Source organism: Spea bombifrons, chromosome 4 (genome assembly GCF_027358695.1).
Source record: "Spea bombifrons isolate aSpeBom1 chromosome 4, aSpeBom1.2.pri, whole genome shotgun sequence".
Lineage (NCBI taxonomy): Eukaryota > Metazoa > Chordata > Amphibia > Anura > Pelobatidae > Spea > Spea bombifrons.
The window spans coordinates 20,705,520-20,732,655 of record NC_071090.1 but is presented as its reverse complement, the minus strand read 5'-3'; the positions used below and the strand labels follow the sequence as shown (position 1 = coordinate 20,732,655).

Below are 27,136 nucleotides of genomic sequence, written 5' to 3'. Positions count from 1 at the left end.
CTCTGTCCCCTCCTTCCCTCCGTGTTGCAGGAGCTGGGATCCTTTCTGGCCGCCTGTAAAAAAAAAAAAAAAAAAAACCTTTCCCAGCATAGGGACCGGCCGGGGGAGGGAGCGGGAGAACGGGCAGGCCGGGGATCGGGCCCGCGAGCTGCAAGCATGAGCACAACAGGTAATCGGGGGGCTTGGAGGGGCTTGCGAGTTGTGATTTCCCGCTGGTCAGAGCCAGTGGGTGGCTGTGTGTTTCAAAATATCATGGAGGAGGGATGTGTGCACGTATATATATATATGTAATGTATGCTTATAAAAGCACTCTATATGTATGTGTATGTGTATGTGTATGTATATGTGTGTGTTTGTGTACACATACAGAATGTCTGGATATGTGTGTGCATGTATGTATGTATGTGTGTCTGTATGCTGCATGTGCAGATCTGAGCCTGTCTGTGCCTTTAATTGTGTGTGCGATGTCCATGCCCTGGAGGGTAGTGTCAGATCTGGACAGGGGAAAGGTCCATGTGTGTGAATGCCTGATAGTTGTGTGTTGTTTGTGAATAAAATACTTAGGCCACATCCAGGGGGTAAAGTTGTAGCCGCAGGCTGGTGGGCTGACAAGCTGCGGAGCTTAAACAGTCCCTGGAGCAGGCTGAGAGTTATGGGGAGAATATAAAGGCCCGGGGACGAGAAAATAATTTACGGGGCAATTAAGAGTGGGCATGACTGTCAGCTTGTCTGAAATCACTGGGACGCCCAAGGGGAGAGAACGCTTGTGTCTTCTGCTGCTGGTTTAACTGGTGATGTGATTGGTAACTGCGAGACTAACTGGTGATTTTATTTAATATGATTTAGTGTATTTTTTCCATGTTGGGAAAACAAAAATCCATTTAAAAATGTGCGGACGATGATAACGGAATCCTGTCCGATATGTAGCTGGAGTCTGTAGTGATTTCCATTCAATTACTGCTTGTCATACTGTATGTCTATCAATGTCGTGCAGAACAAAAACACTGTGGATGTAAAAAAAAAAAAAAACCTATTGTGCTTGCGACACCTGATTTTATGAATATTGCCATCATCCGTTACCCTTGGCATGTAAACGATGACTTCTCAGTGTCTTTGTTGGTCACGACCTGTAACGCAAATGGTTAACTGACCATGAAGCCACAGGAGGTTTATCTTTCACAGGTACATTAACTTTTTTGGGGCCAGCTATATCAACACTGATTAATACTCACTAGACGTTCCTACCACCCTAAGGGGTTAAACTAAAAGTTTGGCATGACCTGACCATTAATAGCGTTTATAGTTCAGAAGATGGCTCATATTGCTGGTCCTTCTCTTTCTTTCTTTGTTGGTCAACCCGCTAATTTTTTATTATATTTTTAGAGTAAGATTTTAGGTTTCTAATTTAGAAAACACAACACATAAACACATCTTCTTCCATGGCTTGTATCGACATTTTTTTGGTACTTTGGTGTCTAGACTTCTGTTTGATTCAACAAGGATGGGGCTTATCATTTGTAGCAGAGAATGCCGGGGCTGAGTTTATGTGGTCCGTTGGCCCCAAAAAAAAGCTACATGTGGCTCAAAACTGATTTATTTATGAATCGTATTACCAGGAAGGATACGTTGCGATTTCTCTTGTTTTCAAACATGCCCTGGGTTTACAAACATTACATTGTTACAATAAATATTAAAATACAAATATACAGATTAAATCTCCCAAGAGATAAAAAGCAGCCTGTATGTACTATATATTTATATATATTACTATCTATTCTAAATGAGCTGTACAATTATTTTATTTTTTGGGGTGGAAAATTCTGTTAATCTGCTTGGTTTTATTATTATGCAGTAATAGAACATCATTCGTTTTCATTGACGACGGTGTTCTACCCGTCCGTGTTTAATTGGCTAGGTCACTAATTGAGCCAGTGATGTAATAACGGCCGTCCTTTATATCGGTTCTCTACTAGCATATTCTTTCTGAAATGCTATTAACGTATTATAGAAATACCGATTTTTCTTAGCCTTCCTAATAATGATCGGGGGGGGGGAGAAAAAACATGCTTTCTTGTATATTTGTTATTTCTTCTGCTGCGGTGTGACATTTAGATTGTAAGCTCTCATCAGCGCTCACAAAGCTTATTGTGTAAACTTCAAGTCTCCTATGTACGCTTTTTCTATTGTATCGTGCTGTGGAAGACATTCTCCCTGTATAAATAAAGCCCAATAATTTGTCGTTCAGTTCTTCTTGTACAACGTGATTTGACAGCATGGACCTTATGAAAATAAAAGAGTGTTCGTCAGTGCTGTGCGTACGCGGTGTAAAGGTTCGCATCCCAGAAGCAATTACCGAATTTTAATCCCTTTACTGCAAAAGCATTAGCGGTCCAGCAAATGACGTGATTAACCGGTACGTTCTTTGCGGATGCGATTATGAAAAATAATGGAAAGCTTGTGTTTTCCTTTGGGAGAGTGGGCTCGTCGGCGCATGGTTTGTGCAGATATCTCCGTCGCCAGACAGAGGCATGAGGCGCAAGGTGAGCTGTAAAGATACAAAATCTACATATTTAGAGCTTGGAAAAAAAAAATGGGGAATCTTTAACGGCCAGTTACCTGCCCGGGGCAGACGCGTTTGAATTTATGGTATGTACCGGTGAGATTCCAAAGCAGCTGTTGATTACAGCTGGCCTTCATCAGTCGTCTTTTTTTTTTTTTCCTCCCCCGAAGGGGGTGATTATATGTATATGTATACATACATTTTTATATATAATAAAAAGTCGGCGGGAACAGTGCCGTTCACATTTCAGACTTTGCACCAGAGTAACTTTTCAGATGCCATACCCTTAATCTAATATTTTATAAAATTGAAATACTGGGGTTTTTTTTATTTTTTTTTTATTCATTTTGTGGGTTACTGTAAATACATCCATCCAGTCAGCGACCAATTCTCTCGCTCGGTTTTTAAATGATCTTGATGAATGGGGTTCTGTGTTGCACCCATTCAGTCTGTAAAAGATCATAAAATAGTTCTGAGCGTGATCAGGCTGCACTGGACCAGAGAGGGAAAGGCCGTAACAACATACATATGATGTCACCACGTTAAGCTATAAACCAGATGAGAGTCTATCTGAATTAGAATTATCTTAAAGAAACAGTGACTTGGTTTGCTTTACTAACCCCTGGAAAGAAGAAAAAAAAAAAAAACTGGTGTTGCAGTCCCTTTAAAAACGTTTCATGATTTTTTTTGCCATTGTCGGCACTAATGAGCTGGTTTTTTATGGCAGTGCTAATTAACTCATCTCTTATTCAGTGCTGCGCATGTGTGCATGCTCACCTCCAGCCTTCCCCTGCTCTCGTTGGACACATGAATGTTTCTCGTTCATTATATTTCTTAGAGTTGCCTTTATGTACAGTTTGATGGGTTGGGGGACATTAATACTGATGACAGTCCCGTAGGTCCGGGTTGGCCGAATGTGTATGGACATTATGACCCAGACAGACACATCTTAGAGCTAGTTTGATATTTGTAAGGGGCCAGAAAGAAGTAAACCCATGTAGATCACTATAAAATGGCACAACAATATTAGGAGCCATGGCTACCCGGCACATGGCATTTGTGAAGCTCTGGCTTAGGTCCCAGTCTAGGTCTTTTTGCAATACTAACGCATTCTATAACACAGTGGAAGCCAGCATGGAGCTCAACTGCAAGGATATTTAAGCAGTCTTTAGCTTACTAATCATGAGAGTTTTAGTTTACTCCTCAAAAATTGGGTTCCTTTACAGATGGTGGTGGAGGCAAGATCTCTGTTTTACTAAGAAATAAAGTATTTTGGATTTTTTTCCATTTAATTTGTAATTTCTATTTTAATCATGTCCAGGTTTAAGCAATTAGGGGTTATTACTTGCAAACCTTGTCTAAAGTTCAAAGTTCTAAAACCACGCATTCCATCTTTAACCAAACAAAAAAAAGAAATATTATTTGGGGCCTCTCAAAACTGAGGAAAATGTCACTTGAGGTCTGCAATCCATGAGTGGTCAAGTCATCGACATTCCAAGTCCTTATTGATTCCTCAGCACGTCTTGTACATGTTCAGCGTTGCTGATGTGGCTCCTGGTGCGTTTCCTTCATAGTAAGGAATTAAAAAAATAAAAATTTGAAAAAAAAAGTTGAAGATGCGAGAAAATTGTGCCATACGAAGCACTTCATTCTCAACTTGGTCATTCTTCTAGAATTTTTTTTAAATCAGTGGGATATAGGTATTCAGAAGAAATTTTTGATAACCAAAATCTCTGCTTTTAAGGCTGTAGCAAACTTTTTGAGCTTGTAGAAAAGAAAAATCTCGGGAGGAAAGGGGGACAGAGCGAGATGGTACTTCCCTCCATAAACAGGGACACCTGGGAGGTATGTACGGTGCCAACAACTGTCAGCAGGAACGCTGAATTGCTTGCTGTGGTGATTGGATCGCTTTTTTTTATGCATAACCACAATCTAACACTTTTTCCACACAACTCATGAGAAACTTGTGGCAATGCAGGGACTTTTGAAGTCAAAATGTATTGGGATCTGAACTCTCAGGAACTGGAAGCTGCTCAAAGTGAGTTAACTCACTCTGTTTACCCTATAGGTTCTATGTTATGCCATCAAAGTGTTTAACCCCTTAAGGACAATGGGCGGTCCCTAAACCCATTGAAAACCATGCATTTTGAGCCTGTACATGTACGGGCTTTGTCATTAAGGGGTTAACAAGGGCCCCTTTAAATGGAGTTGTGTAAATACCTTCAAGTAACATTATTAGATCTCAGGGAATTGTTGGCCCTTTATAATAATAATAATATGAATTTCCACTTTAAGAGGAAAACTAAAAAAAAAAAAATGAATATTTGCATTTCTAAATACTAGTTTTTGTTAGCTGCTATCATTTAATCATATTGCTTCCTGCTCGTGGATATAAGAATTAAATTATGATGTTGCTATTCCTTATAGACTTTAGGATTTTTGGAAATTGAGTAGCTTTTTATTCTGTTTTGAGTTTGGAGTGAATTGCCGGTACTCTTACGGTTTTTTAAAGGTTATCATATACACTTTAATGCTTATCATAGCTTTGCTCCCTTTTAAAATTTTGTTTGGTCCCCGTTGCAATTGTATGGAGGGTTTGCACATGGTTGTGATGACTAATAGAAGCAGATGGTGGAACGGACTTCATTAGAATTACCGGAAAGTATCGGTTGAGTGTGAAGTTTGAGCTGAGATAGTTATCCAAAATATCACATGGCTAACGGCAATGGGAGCTTCCGAAAGGAAGGTTATTGGAACGAAATGAGATAAAAACCACGTTTTTGTCGGTGCTAAGCTACATTTGCTGGATACAGCATTGTTTGATTCTTAACCCCTTAATGACAAAGCCCTTACATGTACGGGCTCAAAATGCATTGTTTTCAATGTGTTTAGGGACCGCCCATTGTCCTTAAGGGGTTAAGGCAATTTTTTGTGGGTCTTCCCCTTTAAGACTGAGACCAGTAACTAGACGATGCTTGCTTTTTGGCCATGTGTGCGGGATTCTCTGTAGACCACTTTGCACAGCTTTTCTTCCTGGGTTTATGAATTAGGTGATGATTATTGAATGTTCCTGTGTTTTCCAGTCTTTAGGCCCTCTAACACAACTTGGGTCATCACCTGTACCGTATTTAGCTTAGCTGTACGGCAAGATGTTAAACAGGGCTCTTCCGTCTAGCGTCTGGATTTTCTTCCAGACAACCTCTAGGGAGGGCGATAATCTTCCCAGGTATCCCAAGACACGGCAGATACCGGTAAAGACTTTCTGCTAAAAGGGCTCCCCCCTGTGAATTGTGCTTCTAGTAGGATATGTAAAAAATTAAATAGATCCTCTTTTCTACAAATAAAACTATTACTTTTAGTAGATATTAATGGTTTTGGACCATAAATGTTATGATTTTATTAGGGACCTAAAACATTAATAGGTCTAAATTAGTTTTTTTTTTTTAAGTATCATACAATCCTTGTGCAACATTCTGAGACGTATCAAAGAGGTGGACTCTCGATGTGGTAAAATTTAAGTCGCCATTCTAGGGATAATCTAAACACATCGTCATTATAGCAAATGTATACATTCTGCAATGCTGGCGTTAAAATGGTTTTTATCCATTATTATCTGTGCATATAGCATTAAAACATTTAGGGAGATTAATTAACAAAACATATGCTGTCTCCCCCCGGGTGTCCCTCACACGACATTGATGTAACACAAAGTGGAATTGATGTTTTCCTTGTACAAGGTCTCTGAAATCTGTAAAATGGCTACCACTTATCTTTGTTTCGGGAGGACTTTTGTGGTGTGTGTATCATTGGCATCATTGTGTTTCTTTGCAGATTCCTCTCTGTTCTATGGGGTTTGTAGGGTAATGAGTATTCCTGTAGCCTGTTGTAAAAGTTCACACAGGGTTCAAATGTTTGATGGCGTTGTTTTAATTGATGGGGAACAGAGATTTTACTGTATACTGTGTGAGCCTTTTAAAGAATCTTACTGTTGCGCAAGACTTTCTAGACGCTGAAGGCACCCAACTGAGTATCGTCTTTATGAAAAGGCAAGAAAAAATAATCTTGTGGATGCCTGCTGTTTGATAAAAATCATCAGCAGTAAGGCCTTGTCGCTCCCAATTCCTCAATGTAATGGAGGCCTGGAATTAATTGCTCTAGAATATCTTTCTGCATGATGATTTAGATGTCCTAAATGGCCTTCACTCTTTGACAGTAGACCCTATACCGCCTTCTATATGGGTTCAGTGGCACCAATGATGTTGGGTTTAATGTGTCTTTGGTGCTGCAAAGCATTTCAGGCACCATGTGGCCATTGTTAATAAGTACAATGTCAGATGGCAGGTGTTTGCTATTTGTATGCACGTTGCTGTGATTTTTTTTGGGGGGGGGGGTTTAGAACGAAACGCTCGTAGGAAATAGGGGCAATGAAATTGGGGTCCAAGAGGGACACTTGGGGATATGTTTTTACTAAGTTGCTAATTAATAGTGAATAAAGAACATTCTTCATAAGGGTCGGAACAGAAGTACAGCACTGCTTAGGCTGAAGACACTATATGATTCAATGGCTTTCAAGAGATTGAATGTTAGCACATTTTTCATAAAACTTTAACAGGGACTATCGTTTTTTCTATGCATACTTACCCTTTCTGTTAGTTCTTGCTGGTGTTAATTATCAGTGATATCCTTTTGGCTGCTTCTTTTAAATACTTAATGGAGAACCGAAGACGATGATTTCATTGATGGGTGGAGTACCTGCAGCCAGTAGAGATGCTGTTAATGGTGCATTAACCTCTCTCCTCTCCCTAGATGTTATTCCTCAACTTTCCTAAATACTTAAAATTATTATGTCCTACTCTTGTATACATATTGAATAACCTTATTCCTACTTTTCTGTAGTTACTTGTTCAAAGCCTTTCAGCCGGGCCTCTTAATTGCTTCTTCTGTACTGTACCACTCTGCCTGCCTGCCTGCTTGCTTGCTTGCCTGCCTGCCAATTTCGGATGTCCGATCTATTAGTTTAAAGGGTGCTTGGGAGTAGGAGGTCGCACTGCTGTGATGTATGACAATGAGGAGGGCTTTTAAGGAATAACACGACTCTGTTTCTAAGCAACTCTAGTATTTCGGTAGAACTTTTAACAGTTTTTAACGGGATGCATTGAGGAGAAAAATAGAAAGCCAGGTTTCTTGCTCTTCACTTTATGTGGTTCACACCTTAGGTGTAACAGCACCTCAAAATGTACACATTTTTTTTAAATGTATTTATTTTGCGTTAAAGTTTACAGTATAATAAAGGGTAAATGTAATAAGTACAGGATTCTAACAGACCTTATAAACCTGGTACAATAGCCTTGAATACATTAAGAAAGGTCCATCCTTAACTCAAGATGTGAACAATCTGAGATGTGAACTGCATGTATGTTCTCTTAATTGCGGTATTTCCTGTTTTTACCATTAACATGGACCTTCTTTTTAGAAATTAAAAAAAAAACATAGAAATATTTTAAGACACTCAAAATGTATACCCCCCCACCTCTGTATAGAAGTTTGTTTTTCACCAGCCGATAAGAATTTGAGCCCCAAGGCTACCAAGCTTATCTGCTCCAAAATGGAGAATTGTATTTTATCGCTGTTTTTTTTCCTGAGTGGCTGGGAAGAAGTATTTTATCAAGATACAAAAGCACTTGGAGGCGTTTTTTAATATTCTTTAGTTTAAAAATGTGAATGTTACTTTTTCAGTGTACAATTTCATTCAAAATGAAACACGATTTATTATCCAAATCTTTATTTCTCGCTTTGGACTTTCAAATGTAAACGTTGACTTAAAACCCTCTTGTTTATTGTAAAGAATTATGTAAACAGAAAAATCCATCTATAAATAAATGATAAAAACATTTTTGCAAATACCTCATTTTTTGTTTCGTTAGACAGTGCTATAACAATGTATTTTCCACATTTACATATTATAAAAATATAATGCATGAATGCGTTTTTATATATTACAAATATATATATATATATATATATATATATATATATATAATATAGAATTTTTTTTTTATTTTATTTTTTTATTGCTCAGATGCAGGTACGTTTAAAGACCCCTCCTTCTGTAGCTCAATGCTGTATTATGACCTCCAAAAAACATTTCTAGACTGTTCCGGAAGATGAAATAACCCCAAGAGGTTAATTATTGGTGTCGCCTCTTTTATCGCCACTATGTCTACTAGAAAGTTGTCCCAAGGGGGTAGAGGGGGAGGGTTGTAGTTTGCCTGACAATCTGGTATGTGCATTATGAATGGTAGTTGGGGGTGGGCAGGTGGATGGAGAGGTAGATTTGTCTTTTTGGATATGTGGAAAAAGGAGACCTCTCCCCAGCCGTTTGGACCCTTGTATCCTGAAGGGCTGGCAGGGAAGTGTGCAGGTTCTTGGCCCTATTGGCAAGGAATTACAGGCAGAAGTTAGTGGCTGTGTTGGTGGAATGCTAATTCTGTAATAATAGTAACATTGAAAGCTGTAGGGGCAGCCTGACGGTGGCTTTGGAAATAAAACACCTATTATTCATGTCTGTTCCCGAATGCTTGAGCAAAATAAAAGAAGCTTTTTTTAAAAAAAAAAAACAAAAAAAACAACAAAAACGCTTTAGCTTGTCTTGGAGTCGGATTGACCATTGTGCAGTGAAGGAATAACTAGCTAGGGAGTACCTGTCAAGGTGTGACACGGCTTGGAGCCGTGTTCTCCCAAGAGGTAGACGTGACCTACTTTATAGACTTCTCTTCTGGCTGCCTGTCACTGGGCAGGTTTGATTTATGTGGATGCCGGGCACTGGGAAGTGTAAAGCAGGCAGCGTTGTTATGGGACTTCAAATATGTATCAGCTTAATGATTCAGTACTGAGCTGTTCAGCAAGGTGTCACATTTATCTTATGGGGGGAGGGGATTACTGTATTTAGAGGTAGCTGAATGTTATTAAAGGTGCTGTCCACCTTCTCTGCTGAAGTTGGCCCATCTATTATTAAATGCGGCATTATAAACATAGTTCGTAGCTCTTACCTCAGTCCCAGAAATAATTTTTGAGCAACGAAAAACAGTTTCTTCATGGTATGCGTATTAAAAAATTACAGAAATTTACCTTTAAATGGATGTTATAGATAGTAATTGTCTTCCCTGCAGTCTACAAAGTATCTATGCAACTGCGGGGTGCGTCTTATCAGGTTAACTCTCCTAATAGGTATTACACGGTTTATCAGTCACATTGTTATTAAATTAGTTTTTGTATCCTAATTGTAAATTTTGCTCTAACACAACGGTCTTAAAATAAGAAGTTTTTTTTTTTTAACATTTGGCAAATTTTACTTTCTTTCTAGGCCCATACTAAACAGATATGTAAATGTGTTTGATCTCTTAAATTTGTAAAACATTTTTGTTCTGGGTGGAATGAATATTGATGATTGGAAGACTAATGCCAGTGTGTTTAGTATATGACCTTGTACTATTGCAAACTGATCCATATGTTTATGTTCCTCTTACAGCAAGTAAAATCCACAGGAGTAACGGCCTACCATCAAACTCCTGATCCCGCAAATGATGCTTGACGGCTGCTTAAATCCAAGGCTTCCCCCTCCGGCAGGTTTCCTAAGCCTCTCTGCCGGAGAATACTTTCTTTGGCCGAATTCTCAAGCCTGTTTTATCCTAGACTTGGACATTGGATGGACGTGCCATGGTGACATGAACAAGAGGACTTAAGGTTACCACAAACATAACTTGTGTTGGGGGACACGTGATTTAGATCTTGTTCTGCTCCTCCTAGCAAGGTAGCAGGATCATGAGCGTGTCCCTGAAGTCACGTAGATTCTGCAGGCCGGTTAGCCCACAACTGGTCCTCCTGCTTCTTGTTGCATTTTGCCTTCTGAGTGTCTTCATCTCTGCCTATTACCTGTATGGCTGGAAAAGGGGGCTTGAGCCTTCGGGAAGTGAGGCTCAATCCCCAGACTGTGATGAACAGAAAATCAGCCCTTCCCGATTGCTCCCTGTGAAGCCTATGAGGTCTGTGGAGTCTTCCCGCACAGACCCTCTGGTGCTTGTCTTTGTTGAGAGCCTCTACTCCCAATTGGGACAGGAGATAGTCGCCATCTTGGAGTCCAGCCGTTTTAAATATCGGACAGAGATTGCTCCAGGGAAAGGGGATATGCCTACTCTCACCGATAAGGACAGAGGGAGATTTGCACTAATTGTATATGAAAACATACTAAAATATGTCAACCTTGATGCGTGGAACCGTGAATTGCTAGACAAGTACTGTGTGGAATATGGAGTTGGGATCATTGGATTTTTCAAGGTAAGATTCTAATGGTAGTAGGTCTGACATTTTATAGGTAAATGTTTCTGAAAGAACAGCATTCCCTGCCGTTTATGTTGTAGATAGATTGTGTCACACGTGGTTTTATTTTCCTTAAAAGAAACATGATGCATGAACTCGATAGTTGCATGAGAAAATTGTAAAAAGTAATAGAAATGTACAGATTCAATTTCATTGACCATAGATTTCATGAGAAAACTGTATCAAGGAGCAAGAGAAACTTGGGAATAAATCAATCTCCTCGCTTTATTAGCCTGTCCATGTATCCACCTTTTGAAATATGCTCCCTTCTTGTACTTTTAATTTTAAACCCCTTTATAGATTTTTTATTTTTTTTTTAAATGTTTCTATCGTGAGCTGTCCCAGAACTTCATGTTGATGTCTCGTAGTCTTTCCTGGTCCTTTTTTTGTTTTGTTTTGTTATACAGCACCTTCTATATTTGTGTGGCTGTATTTCTGCAGCAGGGAGAAAAATCCTGCAGTGCTACTAAGTTCCCTCAAGCCTCAATGTAGCATCCGTTTTCGTGCCAACACCATCTTTTTTGTCAGGAGTTTTAACAAGATGCATCATATTTAGGCCGACTGAGTGCCTTTAATCCTTTCGCAAATTTCTAAATGGGTCATTGTGCTCAAAACAAGGAGTCGTGCTAGACAGCTCCTTTCAGCTGGCATGTTCCAATTCAAACCATTCTTAGTCTCATCTCTGTCTGTGGAAGACCAAGCTTTTATTGAACGGCTCTCGCCTTTGCACACTGCTTTCTTCTTGAGAGAATTACATTATGTGTTGCGCATTGCTTATAAAACCATAATGTTTTGCACCAGCATTTGACATGTGACAAACTTCCTAGAAACCCACTTCTTTTGAAACCATTGCAATATATGGTTTAAATATTGATGTAAACAATTTCCTAGCTTGGCTTTAGGGAAGTGATCCAGATCGGATCTGAAACTAGCTAAAATAACTACCGCCAATTAGCAGATGGAAATTACATTGTAGGCTGACACTAAGCCAGACTTGGCTGTTTTTATACAGCTCAGCTTTGCACCTTATATTTAATATGTGTGATGTTCTGTTTTGCGTTTTTTATATTAGGATGTAAAAGGGCTGCTAGTAACCAACATTAGCAGTGTAACTTTGTAAGGTGGGATGGAGCCAGTTCTGTGGGAAAGCTTGTCTGTATGTGTATGTATATTTTTATTGTCTGTATGTATGCGTAAATTAAGTGTATGAGTATTGTGCGAAAGTTTTAGGCAGGTGTGAAAAAATGCCATAAAGTAAGCAGAATACTGTCACAAATAGACATGTTAGTAGTTTATTTTTATCATTTAACAAAATGCAAAGTGAGTGAATGGAAGAAAAGTCCAAATCCTTCAAAACAACATCAATGCTAACATTTTTCTCTCCTGCCTAAAACTTTTGCACAGTACTGTAAATAAATATAATACAATAAAGTATTGTATTGCCATTACAGGATCCTTTGCTGTACCTACTTTTCCCTTGTAATCCGATGTGCACATGTAAAATTAAATATTCTTTTATGTATACTTGTAGATCTTTTCTCGCTTAAAAAAAATCTGTTTTAACAACAAAAAACCCTATTTTTGTTAGTTTAGCCATGTAACCATTTTAGGGGCAATTTTTATCATTACCATTTTTTACCATTTGATCCACATTACTTTATGGACTGAATGGCTCCTTTAAGGACACACAAATATGAATTATGGATGGTACTAATTTTAATGGAGCCTTAAAATAATCCTACCGATAAGCAGCAGCAGTTAAAGCAGACTCCATGTAATGCAAATTTAATACATATCCTTCATCAACATATGTCCTAACATTGATAAATGTCTTATTAAAATGTCTCATAGCATGAGAGCATTTTTCTTTTTTTCTTGTAATTGTATGAGAAATATGTGGTTTTAAAGTAAGATACTCTTACTGCAACTAAGCCAAGCTCAGTTTAACATGGCGGCTGAATTTGAAAAGCTATATACTTCCCCTTCCCTTACCTCGCCTTCCCAAATTGTTGATCCCCATTAGGTTATATGTTGCATTTCATAGAATTTAATTGGATCTAGCGGCTTTAAAATGAGAAGTCGTGCTTGTTACCCCTGAGCTGAAATATTCCCTTAATTCTAAGCCAAGAATTTTGTAATGCACTTAAACTGATTAAGAAATAAAAGGCACAATTAATAGTTTATTGAATACATTGTATTAATGTCACAATTAATTTATGTGACGGGTCTGTTGTAAATTGTGTGTGTGAGGGGGTGTACATTGACTTTCAGCAAACGCAGAAAATATTCCCATATAGGGCTCTCTAGTTACACGTTGTGCAATCTCAAACAGTCTATTAATTTAAGGGTATGTGGATATAACCACACAATAATTCTGTAACATTTATCGTGTTAGAGAGCCATTAGTATTTAATCAATTGCAAGATCTTGTCACCTGAGCCAAGAATGTGATCTTATTTTCCATTGTGAGCAGGTGTGAACATATCTTGTGTTGAGTAAGCAAACCTATGTATTTGGGTAGTAGTCATGGCCTCTAGTGTAAATACAGATGCTGTCAAATGTTGAACTATATGGAATTTAACTGGGTCTGAGAAGGAAATTGTGCATTTTAGCAAATATTTTATATAAAGCTATATTTCTAGCTGCTTGCTTTGTTTATGGTCTTTACTTCTTGGCATCCAAAACAGCACTACAGTATATATCGTAGTTGCGGTCCTGATTTGATGATCCATGTGTTTATAATATATTTTCTCCCAACTATAGGCAAATGAGAACAGTCTGCTTAGCGCTCAACTTAAAGGATTCCCCCTCTACCTTCACTCAAATTTGGGGCTGAAGGACTGCAGCATCAATCCCAAGTCCCCACTGTTATACATAACCCGGCCTAATCAAGTGGAAAAAGGTGACCTCCCTGGAGAAGACTGGACCGTGTTCCAGTCCAACCATTCTACCTATGAACCAGTTCTCTTAGCTAAGACCAAGTCGGCAGAGTCCATACCTCACTTAAGCGTGGATGCAGCCCTCCACACCACCGTGGTGCAAGACCTGGGGCTCCATGATGGGATTCAAAGGGTCCTTTTTGGCAACAACTTAAATTTCTGGCTTCACAAATTAGTGTTTGTAGATGCTGTGTCATTTCTCACAAGCAAGAGGTTGTCCCTCCCCCTCAACCGCTATGTGCTAGTGGACATTGATGACATATTTGTTGGCAAAGAGGGGACTCGAATGAAAGTGGAAGATGTGAAGGTAAGAACCGACAAACAGAGACTTCAACTTTGAGATCTAGAAAATTTGTACATTTCTATATATTGCTTAACCATCTGATAAATTTGTACTATACTTTTCTTTCATTGTTGTGTATGGGAATGAAATATCCACTGTTCAAAAAAAGTTTAGCGTTTTCTTAATAAAATAATGTTAACTTCCTGTAACAGATCTGGCTTGGCGCATCATTAACCTGCTGATCATTAACCTACCAATCGCTCTTCCTGATTTTGATTGTTTATCGAACTCAATCGGGACTCAACTCCCAGTAGCTTGTGGCTCCAAACTGAGTATTCTTTTGAGATGCTCAACTCATGGGAATTTTTTAACTGCAGGTTACACTTTGTTGTGTTCACATGTATCAATTTCTTACAGCCACAAGTTCTGTATCCATATGACTCCTACTTTTCCTTTCAGGCGCTCTTCGACACCCAGAATGAGCTACGTACTCACATCCCGAATTTCACCTTCAATCTTGGTTTCTCAGGAAAGTTTTTCCACACAGGTGAGTATGTTAATACCGAGCATCCATATTCAAATTGAGTTTAGTATTTTGTTGTTGGCACCAAAAAAGCTTGTTGTTGACAATATATACATGGTATATGACATAAATAAGCAGTCAAATATTACAAAAACCTATAATAAATGTTTATTAAAAGAGATGATATGTTGTCAGGGTCTTGGGGACCTTTATTAGTAACCAGTCTGTCAGGAAAAAAACATTAGATTATTTTTTTTTTACAATAATTTGTGTCCACCCCCTAAAGGTGTGCAGCCCTCATAAATGGGAAAAACATCTAGGGGACAACATTGCTGGTTATACTGTAACATAGGTCATTTTTGTGTGTGTAGGAATGAAGCCTGATAATTTTATCTTCATGCATTATAAGAACATGGAGAATTTGTTAACTGTTAATCCCACGACTATGTTTTGGTACCAGGTACTGATGAGGAAGATGAAGGGGATGATCTCTTGCTTTCCTATGTGAAGCAGTTTTGGTGGTTCCCACACATGTGGAGTCATATGCAGCCCCATCTGTTCCACAACCAGTCTGTGCTTGCAGAGCAAATGGCCTTGAACAGGAAGTTTGCCGTGGTAAGTGCAAATCCATGTGTAAGGGTGCTACAGTTGTACATTATTTTTTTGGATATTGAATCTAGAGTCAGTGGTGGAATTAGTGAGCTAAGTGCCCTGGCGCAAGATAGCTTATAGGATCCCCCTCCTTCATGTTCATTAAATAAAGTTGATAAATGCATTAGTACATTATTAAACAAAAATGAAGCAACTTGAATCTACCTGAAATGGGCCTCACAAGTACTCTTTTATCCTCTACATTTTACCTACAACAGACACTCGGGATGAAACCGTACACAGACAGCCACACACATGCTAAGACCAAATACTAACACACACGTGCTAACATCTTATGCGCGCAATCACTAACAAGTTACACGCACGCTAACATCATACTCTCATGAAGACATACGCTAACACCATACACTAATACAAATACTCTAACATTATATGCTGACATACACACTCATGCTAATGCCATAGTTCATCCTGACAAAACTGGAGTTCCTTAGACCATGAGCTCAACTGTCAATACAGTTTATTAAATTCAGCCTTAAACTTTCCCAAAACCCCTTACTTTTTAAATATATAAATTCTTATTAAGTTGAAAAAGACCACATGTTCTGTTCAGCAGCCATATTGTTCTGTTATCAATTGCAAAATTAATTAGAATCAAAACTGGTGATTTGCTGTGTTTCCCTGAAGTCTGCCAGTTTAATCTGTGGGTGACGGGATGGCATTTGTTCATGCTCGCTAACCCGAGTTCTGCCAGCTTCTGTCCGCTTCCCATCCCTGCAATGTCTAACCGGGCCTAATCTTGGCCCCTTATCACATCCATGGCCTCTTCCCTCCTCATGTAAGGTGTATGAGAGGGGGTACTACAGGGACAAGCCCTTGGAAGTTCCCAGGTATGGTTATAATCATGAGTCTGTCACCCATGCTGCTAGAAAATAAATAGTATTTTATTTTTATTATTATTTAAAAATGTTTTCCCTCTAAATAAAATATGAACATCTGTAAGTATCTTTTTGTTCTCCTGTTTGTTTTTTTTATTGGGATGTTGAATTGCTTCCAGTTGTATATTGCACCGATCCCTATTAACAGTGGAATGTTTTTACACGATCCCATTGTTCAAAACCTTCTGTAGCAGAGCATTTTTGGTTGTTCGTATAAATTATTTCATACCTTTTTGGGATTTTGTTTTCCTTTTTCGTACATTGACACACAGTGTCCCTGGTTATATTTTAGGAGCATGGTATACCAACAGACATGGGGTATGCGGTAGCCCCTCACCATTCTGGTGTTTATCCTATTCATGTGCAGCTCTATGAGGCATGGAAACAGGTTTGGGGTATTAAGGTCACAAGCACAGAGGAGTATCCCCACCTAAAACCTGCCCGGTTCCGAAGAGGCTTCATTCACAATGGAATTATGGTATGTTGTGGATGTCTATGGATACACTGTAATATGTTCACTGTATCGCACTTAATTATCAGAGTCAAAGAGTGCAGATTGTCAGTGGATTATATGTTTTACAAAAGAAGTTTCACTTCACTTCGCTGAAAGGGCTGTAGGTAAGCGGAACAGCATTCCATCAGATGTTAACAGAGGTTAACACGGTTAGGCGTAAGAGTACCGAGGACTGAATGAGATTGAGTCTTTACTGCAGAACAGGATAGGCAGACTTGATGGGCCAAATTTTTTCTATGTTTTTAAGTGGTTAAATTTTCATATAAAGTCTCTAGTGCCTGTGTCACTCTCTTGCTATGTTATACATTATTTATCTGGGTATGTTACATGTGGCTGACTCGGCCCTTCTTCCAAGAGAAGCCATGTCAAAAAACCCATATACAACTTGCTTTTTAGTATACAGAACTTCAATAAATGAGATTATTTTTTTGTACATGAATAAAGAAAATGTACAGGATCAATAGGTAATTGAAACGATAGTCTCAATAAAACCAAACATATGGTGTGGCTTTGTGCTCTGGGTTATTATATAGCTCTCATTCAGTATTTAAAGGCATGAAAACATGAAATAAGTAAACGCCCAGTACCACACTAATAATATCGGAAATTAATATGGCTTTCTCTTTGTCTCTTCACTGACAGGTCCTTCCTCGTCAGACATGCGGCCTGTTCACCCACACAATATTTTATAACGAGTATCCTGGGGGCCCGGTGGAACTGGACAAGATTATTAATGGCGGAGAACTTTTCTTGACTGTGCTGCTCAATCCTGTATGTGTTAAACGTTTTTTTTTTGTATGTGTGTGGGAGCTGACTGCCAGATGTGTATTTTTTTTGTTCTGCCCTATCCCCCAAAGTGCACTTTAACTACTTTTCCATAATCTGTACTTTTCATCACTATCTGTGGACCATTATTTCAGTCCAGATTGTGATAGGCCACATAAGCATTAAAGCGTTTATTGAAACTCTTTGCTGAGCTAAAGAGATGAACTGGAATAGATGAGCATACTCAATCCTTGTTATGAATCTCAGGTGTATCCTTGAGACAGTTACCGTCAATCAAATCGATAAAGTACCAGATTGTTCTTAGCAAAAAAAAAAAAGAACCATTACATATTGTATCAATATTTAATGAGGCCATAATTGGTTCTAGAGCTTCCTGAACTGTGAGCAATTGCTCACTCTCTTTGATGTGTTTGAAGATGGTCTAATTTATATACTTGTGGTGGAAGCAGCTTTCCTGGAAGGTGTCCACTGGACTTTAGGGAACAAGTTTTTTTGGAACTCAGACAACCAGTTCTGTGTGAGCCTTGCTTACACTTTGATGTTAAACCTAGTGAGAAAACTAGATACTAGTATCTTGAAAAGCACCTGTCGCCTAAAAATGGCTTTGCATTATTTGGCGGAACATAGAAAAGTGTCTAACACACAAAACCCCCCAATAAAAACACTTTCACAAACACTGCATGCATGCAATTGGCTGCTACTACTCCCTTTGTGATAACATTGAAGAAATGACACTCTGCTACAATGTAAAGTAGTGAGTGTACAGTCTGTATAACAGTGTAAATATGCTGTCCCCTCAAAATAACTCAACACACAGCCATTAATGTCTAAACCTTGGCAACAAAAGTGAGGAATTGCCCAATTATTTCCTATCTCTCATATTGGTCACTGGAAATTCAACATGGCACCTCATGGGAAAGAACTCTGGGGGAAAAAAAGAATTGTTGCTCTACATAAAGATGGCCTAGGCTATAAGAAGATTGCCAAGACCCTCAAACTGAGCTGCAGCACGGTGGACAAGACCATACAGCAGTTTCAAAGGACAGGTTCCACTCAGAACAGGCCTCGCCATGGTCGACCAAAGAAGTGGAATACAGGTGCTCAGCGTCATATCCAGAGGTTGTCTTTGGGAAATAGATGTATGAGTGCTGCCAGCATTGCTGCAGAGGTTGAAGGGGTGGGGGGTCCGCCTGTCAGTGCTCAGACCATATGCCACACACTGCATCAAATTGGTCTGCTTGGCTGTCGTCCCTGAAGGAAGCCTCTTCTGAAGATGATGCACAAGAAAGCCCGCAAACAGTTTGCTGAAGACAAGCAGACTAAGGACATGGATTACTGGAACCATGTCCTGTGGCCCGATGAGAAGAAGATAAATTTATTTAGTTCAGATGGTGTCAAGCATGTGTGGCGGCAACCAGGTGAGGCGTACAAAGACAAGTGTGTCTTGCCTACAGTCAAGCATGGTGGTGGGAGTGTCATGGTCTGGGCCTGCATGAGTGCTGCCGGCAGTGGGGAGCTACAGTTCATTGAGGGAACCATGAATGCCAACATGTACTGTGCAGAACATACTGAAGCAGAGCATGATCCGCTCCCTTCAGAGATGCTGAGGGTAAAGGTGATGGACTGGCCAAGCATGTCTCCAGACCTAAACCCTATTGAGCATCTGTGGGGCATCCTCAAATGGAAGGTGGGGTAGCGCAAGGTCTCTAACATCCGCCAGCTCCGTGATGTCTTAGTGGAGGAGTGGAAGAGGACTCCAGTGGCAACCTGTGAAGCTCTGGTGAACTCCATGCCCAAGAGGGTTAAGGCAGTGCTGGAAAATAACAATGGCCACACAAAAGATTGACACTTCGGGCCCAATTTGGACATTTCCACTTAGGGGTGTACTCACTTTTGTTGCCAAGGTTTAGACATTAATGGCTGTGTGAGTTATTTTGAGGGGGCAGAAAATGTACACTGTTATACAGGCTGTTCACTCACTACTTTACATTGTAGCAGAGTGTCATTTCTTTAGTGTTGTCACATGAAGACACAAACATGTGAGGGGTTTACTCACCTTTGTGAGTTACTATATATATAAGGATAACTAGTGAGCAAATAGTTAATTACAATAATGGGTATATTCATCAATAATAGGGTAGCCATATAGGATTGAGACTCTGTTAATTATGAATGAAGCATTTAGGTATTACACTAATGAGAAGATCTCTAATTGATAAATAAGAATGAGATTTCTAAATGGAGCACAATTGATGGATGGCAATAGGCTGGACATTCATTTAACCCACAACCGGTACAGCTAATTAGATAATCACAAACACATTCCCCCAGAGGCATGTCAGAGATTGTCAAGTATACTAACCAATGCATTCTCAGGAGGAAGTAATCAAAATTCTTTATTTTAAAAAAAAAAAGTGGCTTTTTTTCCCAGTTCTGTTCCACGCGCATGATTCACTTTTTTCAGTTTCCTTTACGTAATGTATGATGACCTACTTAGTCTTTTGTTCTATTTTTGTTTGTTTTAGTTCCGATCTCTTTGAATTAAGTGTCCTGTGCTAATACAATGTAATAATCTAGCTCCTAAATTGCAGATCTGTATTTTGAACCATTTCATTGCCCAGTTGTCCATAGTCCAGCTTTTATGGGTCGCTAAAGGAATCTGTAAGGCATTGTTATGTTGGAACTAACACCTCATTTAAAGGGACACTATTGCCTCAAGCAACCAGTGGGCAGGGGGAAACGGAGAAAATGCATAGAGAGCGTTCTTATGAATACCCCTTGTAAATTTGCAAGAGAAAAAATGGTAAAATATAAGGCGATGCTTAGCTATTATATGCATTAAAGTGCATAGGTTGGCTGATGTCTCCCTTTTTTAATTTATCTCTCTGTAGAAACAAAAAAATAGTGATTCTGAATGAATGAGTATAGTCTTCTGAATGACTGTAAAGATGCTCAAAACAAAACATTAAGGTTTAGCTTGAGTGATGTCATCCTTGTCAGATGTTCTGGAACAATATTGGGAAATGTTTTATATGAATCATTATTATCCAATCAAGAGCAAAGACTGCAGTGGAAACCTTTTAGATATTAACTTTTTAAGCCTGCGGGGACTGTACGAAATGAATTGTATGAAATGAATATGTCATACAAGTTTTACTACAAGTCTGATCATTTTGCTTTTCTACAATTACTGGTAGAATGCACTTTTTACAATCCCATATGAAATGTCTGCTGCATACCCTTACTGTGCATGAACCATCAAGGCTTTTGTGCATGTAATTAATTGTAAGCTCATGAGCCGGGGCCTCAAAAAGCCCACCATTCATGCCAGGAACTTTATGTAAAAGCCATAAATAAAAGGTGGTGGTGATAATAATTTAATGATTAACCTGTTGTGTACTGCATTTAAAGCCCAGCACCTCCAAATTGTCCATATGTCCTTTGTCGGGAAGGGAGGGCCAGGAAACATATTTGATGATGTTGGATATGACACCTTTTGTCACAGATCTCAGCCTTTCTGATGCAAATTATAATAACTCTGTTCGAAATTCTACTTCCTTTTTAGATTAGCATTTTCATGACACACTTGTCTAACTATGGCAATGACCGCCTTGGACTCTATACATTCAAGCACTTGGTGAAGTTCCTGAATACCTGGACAAACCTAAAATTGCAAACGCTGCCCCCTGTCCAGCTTGCTCACAAGTATTTTCAAATATTCCCAGAGGAGAAGGACCCATTATGGCAGGTAATGTGTGAGCTAGTATATTTTTTTGGAGAATGATTACTATTGGTTGCCAGCCAATCAGAAGCATTAAACGAACGAGGGCAAACTAAATACTTCAAAGGAGCAGAGATGTTAGGATGTCAAGATGTCATAAGATAAAACCACTGCCCTACACTGAGGTGGTGCCGGGCTAGGGAAGAAAGGTAACCCTGACACTTTAAGGCCAGTAAAGGCTAAATTACATATGTGCCGGGTACATGCAGCCATATGCCACACTTTTACAATCCTTGATTAAAACTCTTTATGGGACAACTTTTAATCTCCTGCCCTTGTCCACGTGGGAAAGTTGTCTGGCCGATTGCAGTTTTTCGTTAGAAGTACATGGCTTCTCTTTCTTGCCCAACATTTACAAAAGGGGACAGCTGAGATTTCTCTTTGCTTTTTTCAAACTGTTCGATGCCTCCTGTCGCATAGCTTTGGCTGTCTGGAGCTCCAGCTGCCTAACTTTACTCTATCTCAGCGAGTGAAGAGCGGCCAGAGAACAGATGGGTTGTTAGTCCTGAGAAAACCGAAAAAGAAGCAACAGATTCCTGTGGTCTCTTATTTCACTCAGTGGGGTGAAGACAAATGAAACACAGTCGATATATTTTTACTGCCAGCTCCTGCTTGATATGCATACTTGCCTTTCCGCACACATAATGCTCAAACGATACCCGCATGTTCGTCGTTTCTGCAGGATCCATGTGAAGACAAAAGACACAAAGATATTTGGTCCAAAGAGAAGACTTGCGATCGTTTCCCGAAATTGCTTATAATCGGACCTCAGAAAACGGGTATGTTTTTATCTTATTCTAAGTCTTGGCATTCTCTGGCTGAAGCGCACTGGGAGTTTAATCTGTTGAATGAGTATGAGTATGAGAATGAGTATGTCACCCAGCCTTGCTGTCCAAACCACATCCTTCTTGCTACATAGGCTTTCAGGGTTGATTGTAAAGCGTTTTGTGTACCTGCAAAACACTTGAAATAGTTAAATACTGGTTACTGAGGGCATGATGTAGCGAGAAATATGTCCGGCCTGCCGGGTGTGAGTTAATAGGATAGCGGCCTATATCTGTGCACAAAGTCATACATGGAGCAGGGGAGGTGGAATTATTAGCTAAGGCTTTTCAGTAAGAGAAGGGATTACTACTGGATGCTGCGTCTCAATAGAGGGGAAATTGAGCTTAGTACAGGATGTGGTGTGTGCACAGTGGGAGCTGGGATTAGTACAGGATGTTATGTAGGGGGTGGAATTAGTATTAAAAAACTGTGTGATCATTTTAAGTTAAAATAAAGCATACTTTTGCTATTGTATATGCCAGAGGGGAGCTGAAATCTGTACCAGTCAAAGACCATAGAGCTTTCTGAACTTCCAGTGGATGTTCTGTGTTTACTTTTAATTGCCATGGACAGCGTACAATATATTTTGCAGAAAGTCATGATTCAAATACTTCCATGTGCATTATGAAGAGCTAAACTTGTTGCTGCAATCATTAAGGCCAAGATGGCCCTGCGTAATGAGTAGTAAAGTTGAGTTAAGGTGCGAGATAATGTTAAACAAAACAGAAAAAAACCCCTTCATGAGCCAGATCACAGATGAACTTGTCCGCAGGGTCCGCAGGGTCCACAGGCTCATTGTATACATCCTTCAGGTACACATAAGGTGCCACAGGTGGCGAGGAGGAGGTTGTTTAGCTGGCTTGACTCCAGCTCACAGTCTTCTGCTCTTGATGACCTGGGTTATGCCAGCCATTGGGCTCATTCTTATGACGGATGATTATTTCAGCAGGTTTTCATTGAATAATTGAATAAGTTGTTTCTATTTGCGTTTTATTTCAGGTACCACTGCACTCTATCTGTTCTTGGGGATGCATCCGGACCTGAGCAGCAACTATCCCAGCTCAGAGACTTTTGAGGAAATCCAGTTTTTTAATGGGCAGAATTACCATAAAGGCATTGACTGGTAGGCAGTTGCAGCGATCTGCCCTAACAGGGCATGTGAACAATATGCTGTGTATTCTGTGTATCGTTACGTTACATTTTTGTGAAGCAGAAGTGCTCGGTCCCTGTTGGTCCGGGGGAATGTTAGAATGGATATGTGATATCATTAACCCAGATGACTAATCTCTTATCTACATCCTACTTGCTTCTGTGCATTAGTGAGGGAGCAATTAAAGTCCCCAGGGGAAGAAATCTATAAGTTCTATATATGGCCACTGGTGGCACAGATCTAATCACTAGGCCACCTTGTATTCTCTCCTTTAATATTAATGATGCTGTTCAACTTAATCTGCTGAATTTCATACATTTGCCATTAAGTTCAGCATTGTAATCATAATTTCTATGAGCTTAATGCTCTAACCCTTCACAGAAAACTCTTTAATCAAGTAAATTCTGCCAAATTTTGTGACACAAAAGTAAGCATGGATTGTTTACGTAAAAACAAAGCTTTTATTTATTTTTTCACGATTTAACCTTTTAGATGAAAGAATAAAATGACACATTTATGTAAGATCTATGTGTGGAACCACACATGTGGCTTTGATTCTATGACCGTTTGTCATGACCCTGGTAAGCAGGTCGGGTAGGAGCCCAGTAGCAGGGGATACAAGGGGTTCTGTCTGTATCCCACGATGCATGACGGTTAGTGGGATGGTACAGACAGGCGCAATGAAACACAGCACAGGCAGAATACTTGGAAAGGTACTGTATTGATGAAGGTTACAGGAACAGCAAGTACAGGCAGTAAGTCTCTAGGGAGGATGCCCACTGGCAGGGCACACGGCAGGATGCCCACTGGCAGGACAGACAGCTAGGATGCCCACTGGCAGAGCGTACGGCTAGGGAGGCCCGCTGGCAGGGCGGACGGCTAGGGTGGCCCACTGGCAGGGCGGACGGCTAGGGAGGCCCACTGGCAGGGCTGACGGGTACGGAAGCCCACTGGCAGGGCTGATGGGTACGGAGGCCCACTGGCAGGGCTGACGGGTACGGAGGCCCACTGGCAGGGCTGACGGGTACGGAGGCCCACTGGCAGGGCTGACGGGTACGGAGGCCCACTGGCAGGGCTGACGGGCACGGAGGCCCACTGGAAGGGCTGACGGGTGGTTCAGGTACAGACACGGGTTCAGGTACAGGCACGGGTACAAGGCCAAAGGAGAGCGGTCAAAACACTCTAATGCAAATGACCAGGTTCCACTCAGGTGATCAGACTCGGCTGTACCTGGTTATCTGATCCTGAGTACTCCAGAGAGGGGAGAGGGTGGCCACTAGTGGTAGTAAACGGACATGACAGCGAAATAATTATGCATGGTCCGGGCTAGCAGGGTGGAATCCTGACACCGTTTAGTGAATTTTCTACCATTTTGTTATTTTCGGTGGTTTTAAATCCCCACCTCCTCTTCTTAATTACCTTCTAGGTATATGGAGTTCTTCCCAATTCCATCCAATACCACGTCCGACTTTTACTTTGAGAAAAGCGCCAACTACTTTGATTCGGAGGCAACTCCCAGACGAGCTGCAGCTCTGCTGCCAAAAGCAAAGATTATTACGATACTCATCAATCCTGCAGACCGAGCTTACTCCTGGTACCAGGTGAATATGTTGCTTTCACTGAAATTCGGATTTGAATAAATATACAATACTTCATTAAAAAATCTGAAATGTATAAATATAGCACACGCTATTATACCTGTAGATTGGTCGGTGAGGCTGTGCTCATATATAGATTGTGTTTTTGTGTTAAAATCTTTGTTTCTTATTTAACTGTCAGCACCAGAGAGCCCATGATGATCCTGTGGCTTTGAAATACACTTTCCAAGAGGTAATAACTGCTGGCCCAGATGCTCCTCAGAAACTGAGAACACTACAGAACCGCTGCCTGGTGCCGGGGTGGTACTCGACCCACATAGAACATTGGCTCAACTACTACCATGCTAACCAGGTAGGAGACATATCTTTTGTTTGAAATAAGTAATAAACACATTAAAGTTAATTTTCAGCATGGAGAAGACAAATACACTTTAAGGGTGGTGTTCTACATTCACCAAATTTAATACCTTTGTAACTAAACAAAGCACTGTTCATGTCCAAACTCTTTTCAGGAATAATTATTGTATTAAATGTTGCCTTTTTCCCCCCAAAAGGAATGAAATCTGTGATTGTGTGAGAACGCTAGTATTTACTACACCTGAAATTCTCTGCATTTAATAGGTTTCCTTTTCCTTTCACAATGACCCATTTTGATTTTTTTTTTTATCGTTGTTTTGCTATCTTTCACTAATAAATGACCTTACACATTCTTTTTTGTGCTCTAGATATTGGTTTTAGATGGCAAGTTGCTGCGAACTGAGCCAGCTAATGTAATGGAGACAGTCCAAAAGTTTTTAGGAGTCACAAATACTATGGACTATCACAAAGCTCTGACGTACGTATTTTCATACATGTATACACACACACACGCTAACTTTCTATGGTATTATATTGCTACAATACTATTACATTTTATTTTTTCAGATTTGATCCCAAAAAGGGGTTTTGGTGCCAGCTTCTAGAGGGAGGAAAAACCAAGTGCTTAGGAAAAAGTAAAGGGAGGAGATATCCAGACATGAATTCAGATGTAAGTTTGGGCAGTCCGTTCTCTCAATCATCTCTTAGCATGTCAGGGTCACTGCCCTTTCAACTGTATTTATAAAGGATGTGCCTGTGTCCTATTGTGCAAGCACCCTCTAATTTTAAGCATTCTTATAAATGTTGCAGATGCCTTACATTCTGAAAAAAATTATGATACTGCAGTATTGTGCAGGGCTGGATCATTCTAGAAACTATTATCATAGCTTTATCTCTCCTAACTGAGTGATTTTAGGTTATTCTAGTGTAGTATGTATTTCTATAGATGAATGTTTACTTTCATGTTTTCACCTTTGTTTCCACAGTCCCAATCCTTCCTCGCGGATTATTATAGGGACCATAACGTTGAGCTGTCCAAGTTGCTTTACAAGATGGGACAGACCCTACCCACCTGGCTTCGAGAGGAGCTGCAGAACACTAGGTAGCTGCTGCTGCTGCTGGAATATTTACCGGGGAAAAGGATTCAAGACCTTCCTGGTTCTGGCCAGACTGAGACTGCATCACTGAAGTTGTGGCTGTGCGGTTTGGTGACTTTGTGGTTACCTTGACAGACTTTTCTGGAGCTGTTCTTCTAAGACCTTTTCTTCTGAAGGCGTCAAACAGCCATAGTTTGCACCCTGAAAGGCCTGTTTTAGAGGCCATCTTTATTTTTGTAGGATCCTTTCTTTTATAGGGTCTTACATATTTGTGTGACTTTTTGTTCTTGGACTAAACCACTTATTAAGTATTATGAATTGTTGCAAACTGATATTCGTTTCAAGTGGCCAATTTGTGAATCTTTTGGAGGTATGTAACAGAGGGCCCACTGCTTTAAGCTGAAAGATCTAAGCATCTGACCGAACAAACCGCCGGAAAGTGGAAAAGCCACAGACCCTGTTATGTAAGAATGAGTTCCACTAATTTAGAAATACCATGTATTTCAAGAATATGTCCCAGTCTTCCTAAGAACCAACTGCAGTGGTTTTCAAGGTGGTTATTTGAATGACCATTTGAAACTAGATGATACCTTGCTATGTGAATGCCTCTCTCTGCAAAAATTTAGTGTGTTCTGAGGTGCTTGAGAAGTCTACGTCAACGATAATACACATATGTGAAATGTATTTATAGCTGTAGGTACTCCAGCTTTTGTAGGTGTCTCCACCCTTCAAACAAAGCAAAACATGTCCCACTTTAACACTGGTACTGCGTAAGTAATTTATTGAAGAGCAAGTTT

At 39.9% G+C, this 27,136-nt stretch overlaps 1 protein-coding gene across 1 annotated transcript; it reads left to right on the top strand.

Moving 5' to 3' along the window:
• The first annotated feature begins 90 nt into the window (after positions 1 to 90).
• Positions 91 to 27,136, top strand: NDST1 (N-deacetylase and N-sulfotransferase 1). Its single transcript, XM_053462487.1, has 15 exons — positions 91 to 169; positions 10,089 to 10,894; positions 13,700 to 14,182; positions 14,618 to 14,705; positions 15,142 to 15,296; positions 16,524 to 16,709; positions 17,388 to 17,516; positions 21,097 to 21,279; positions 21,995 to 22,091; positions 23,137 to 23,260; positions 24,714 to 24,888; positions 25,067 to 25,237; positions 25,611 to 25,720; positions 25,810 to 25,912; positions 26,229 to 27,136. The coding sequence occupies exons 2-15, from the start codon at positions 10,382 to 10,384 to the stop codon at positions 26,346 to 26,348; spliced, it is 2,637 nt and encodes an 878-aa protein (XP_053318462.1). The 5' UTR covers positions 91 to 169; positions 10,089 to 10,381; the 3' UTR covers positions 26,349 to 27,136.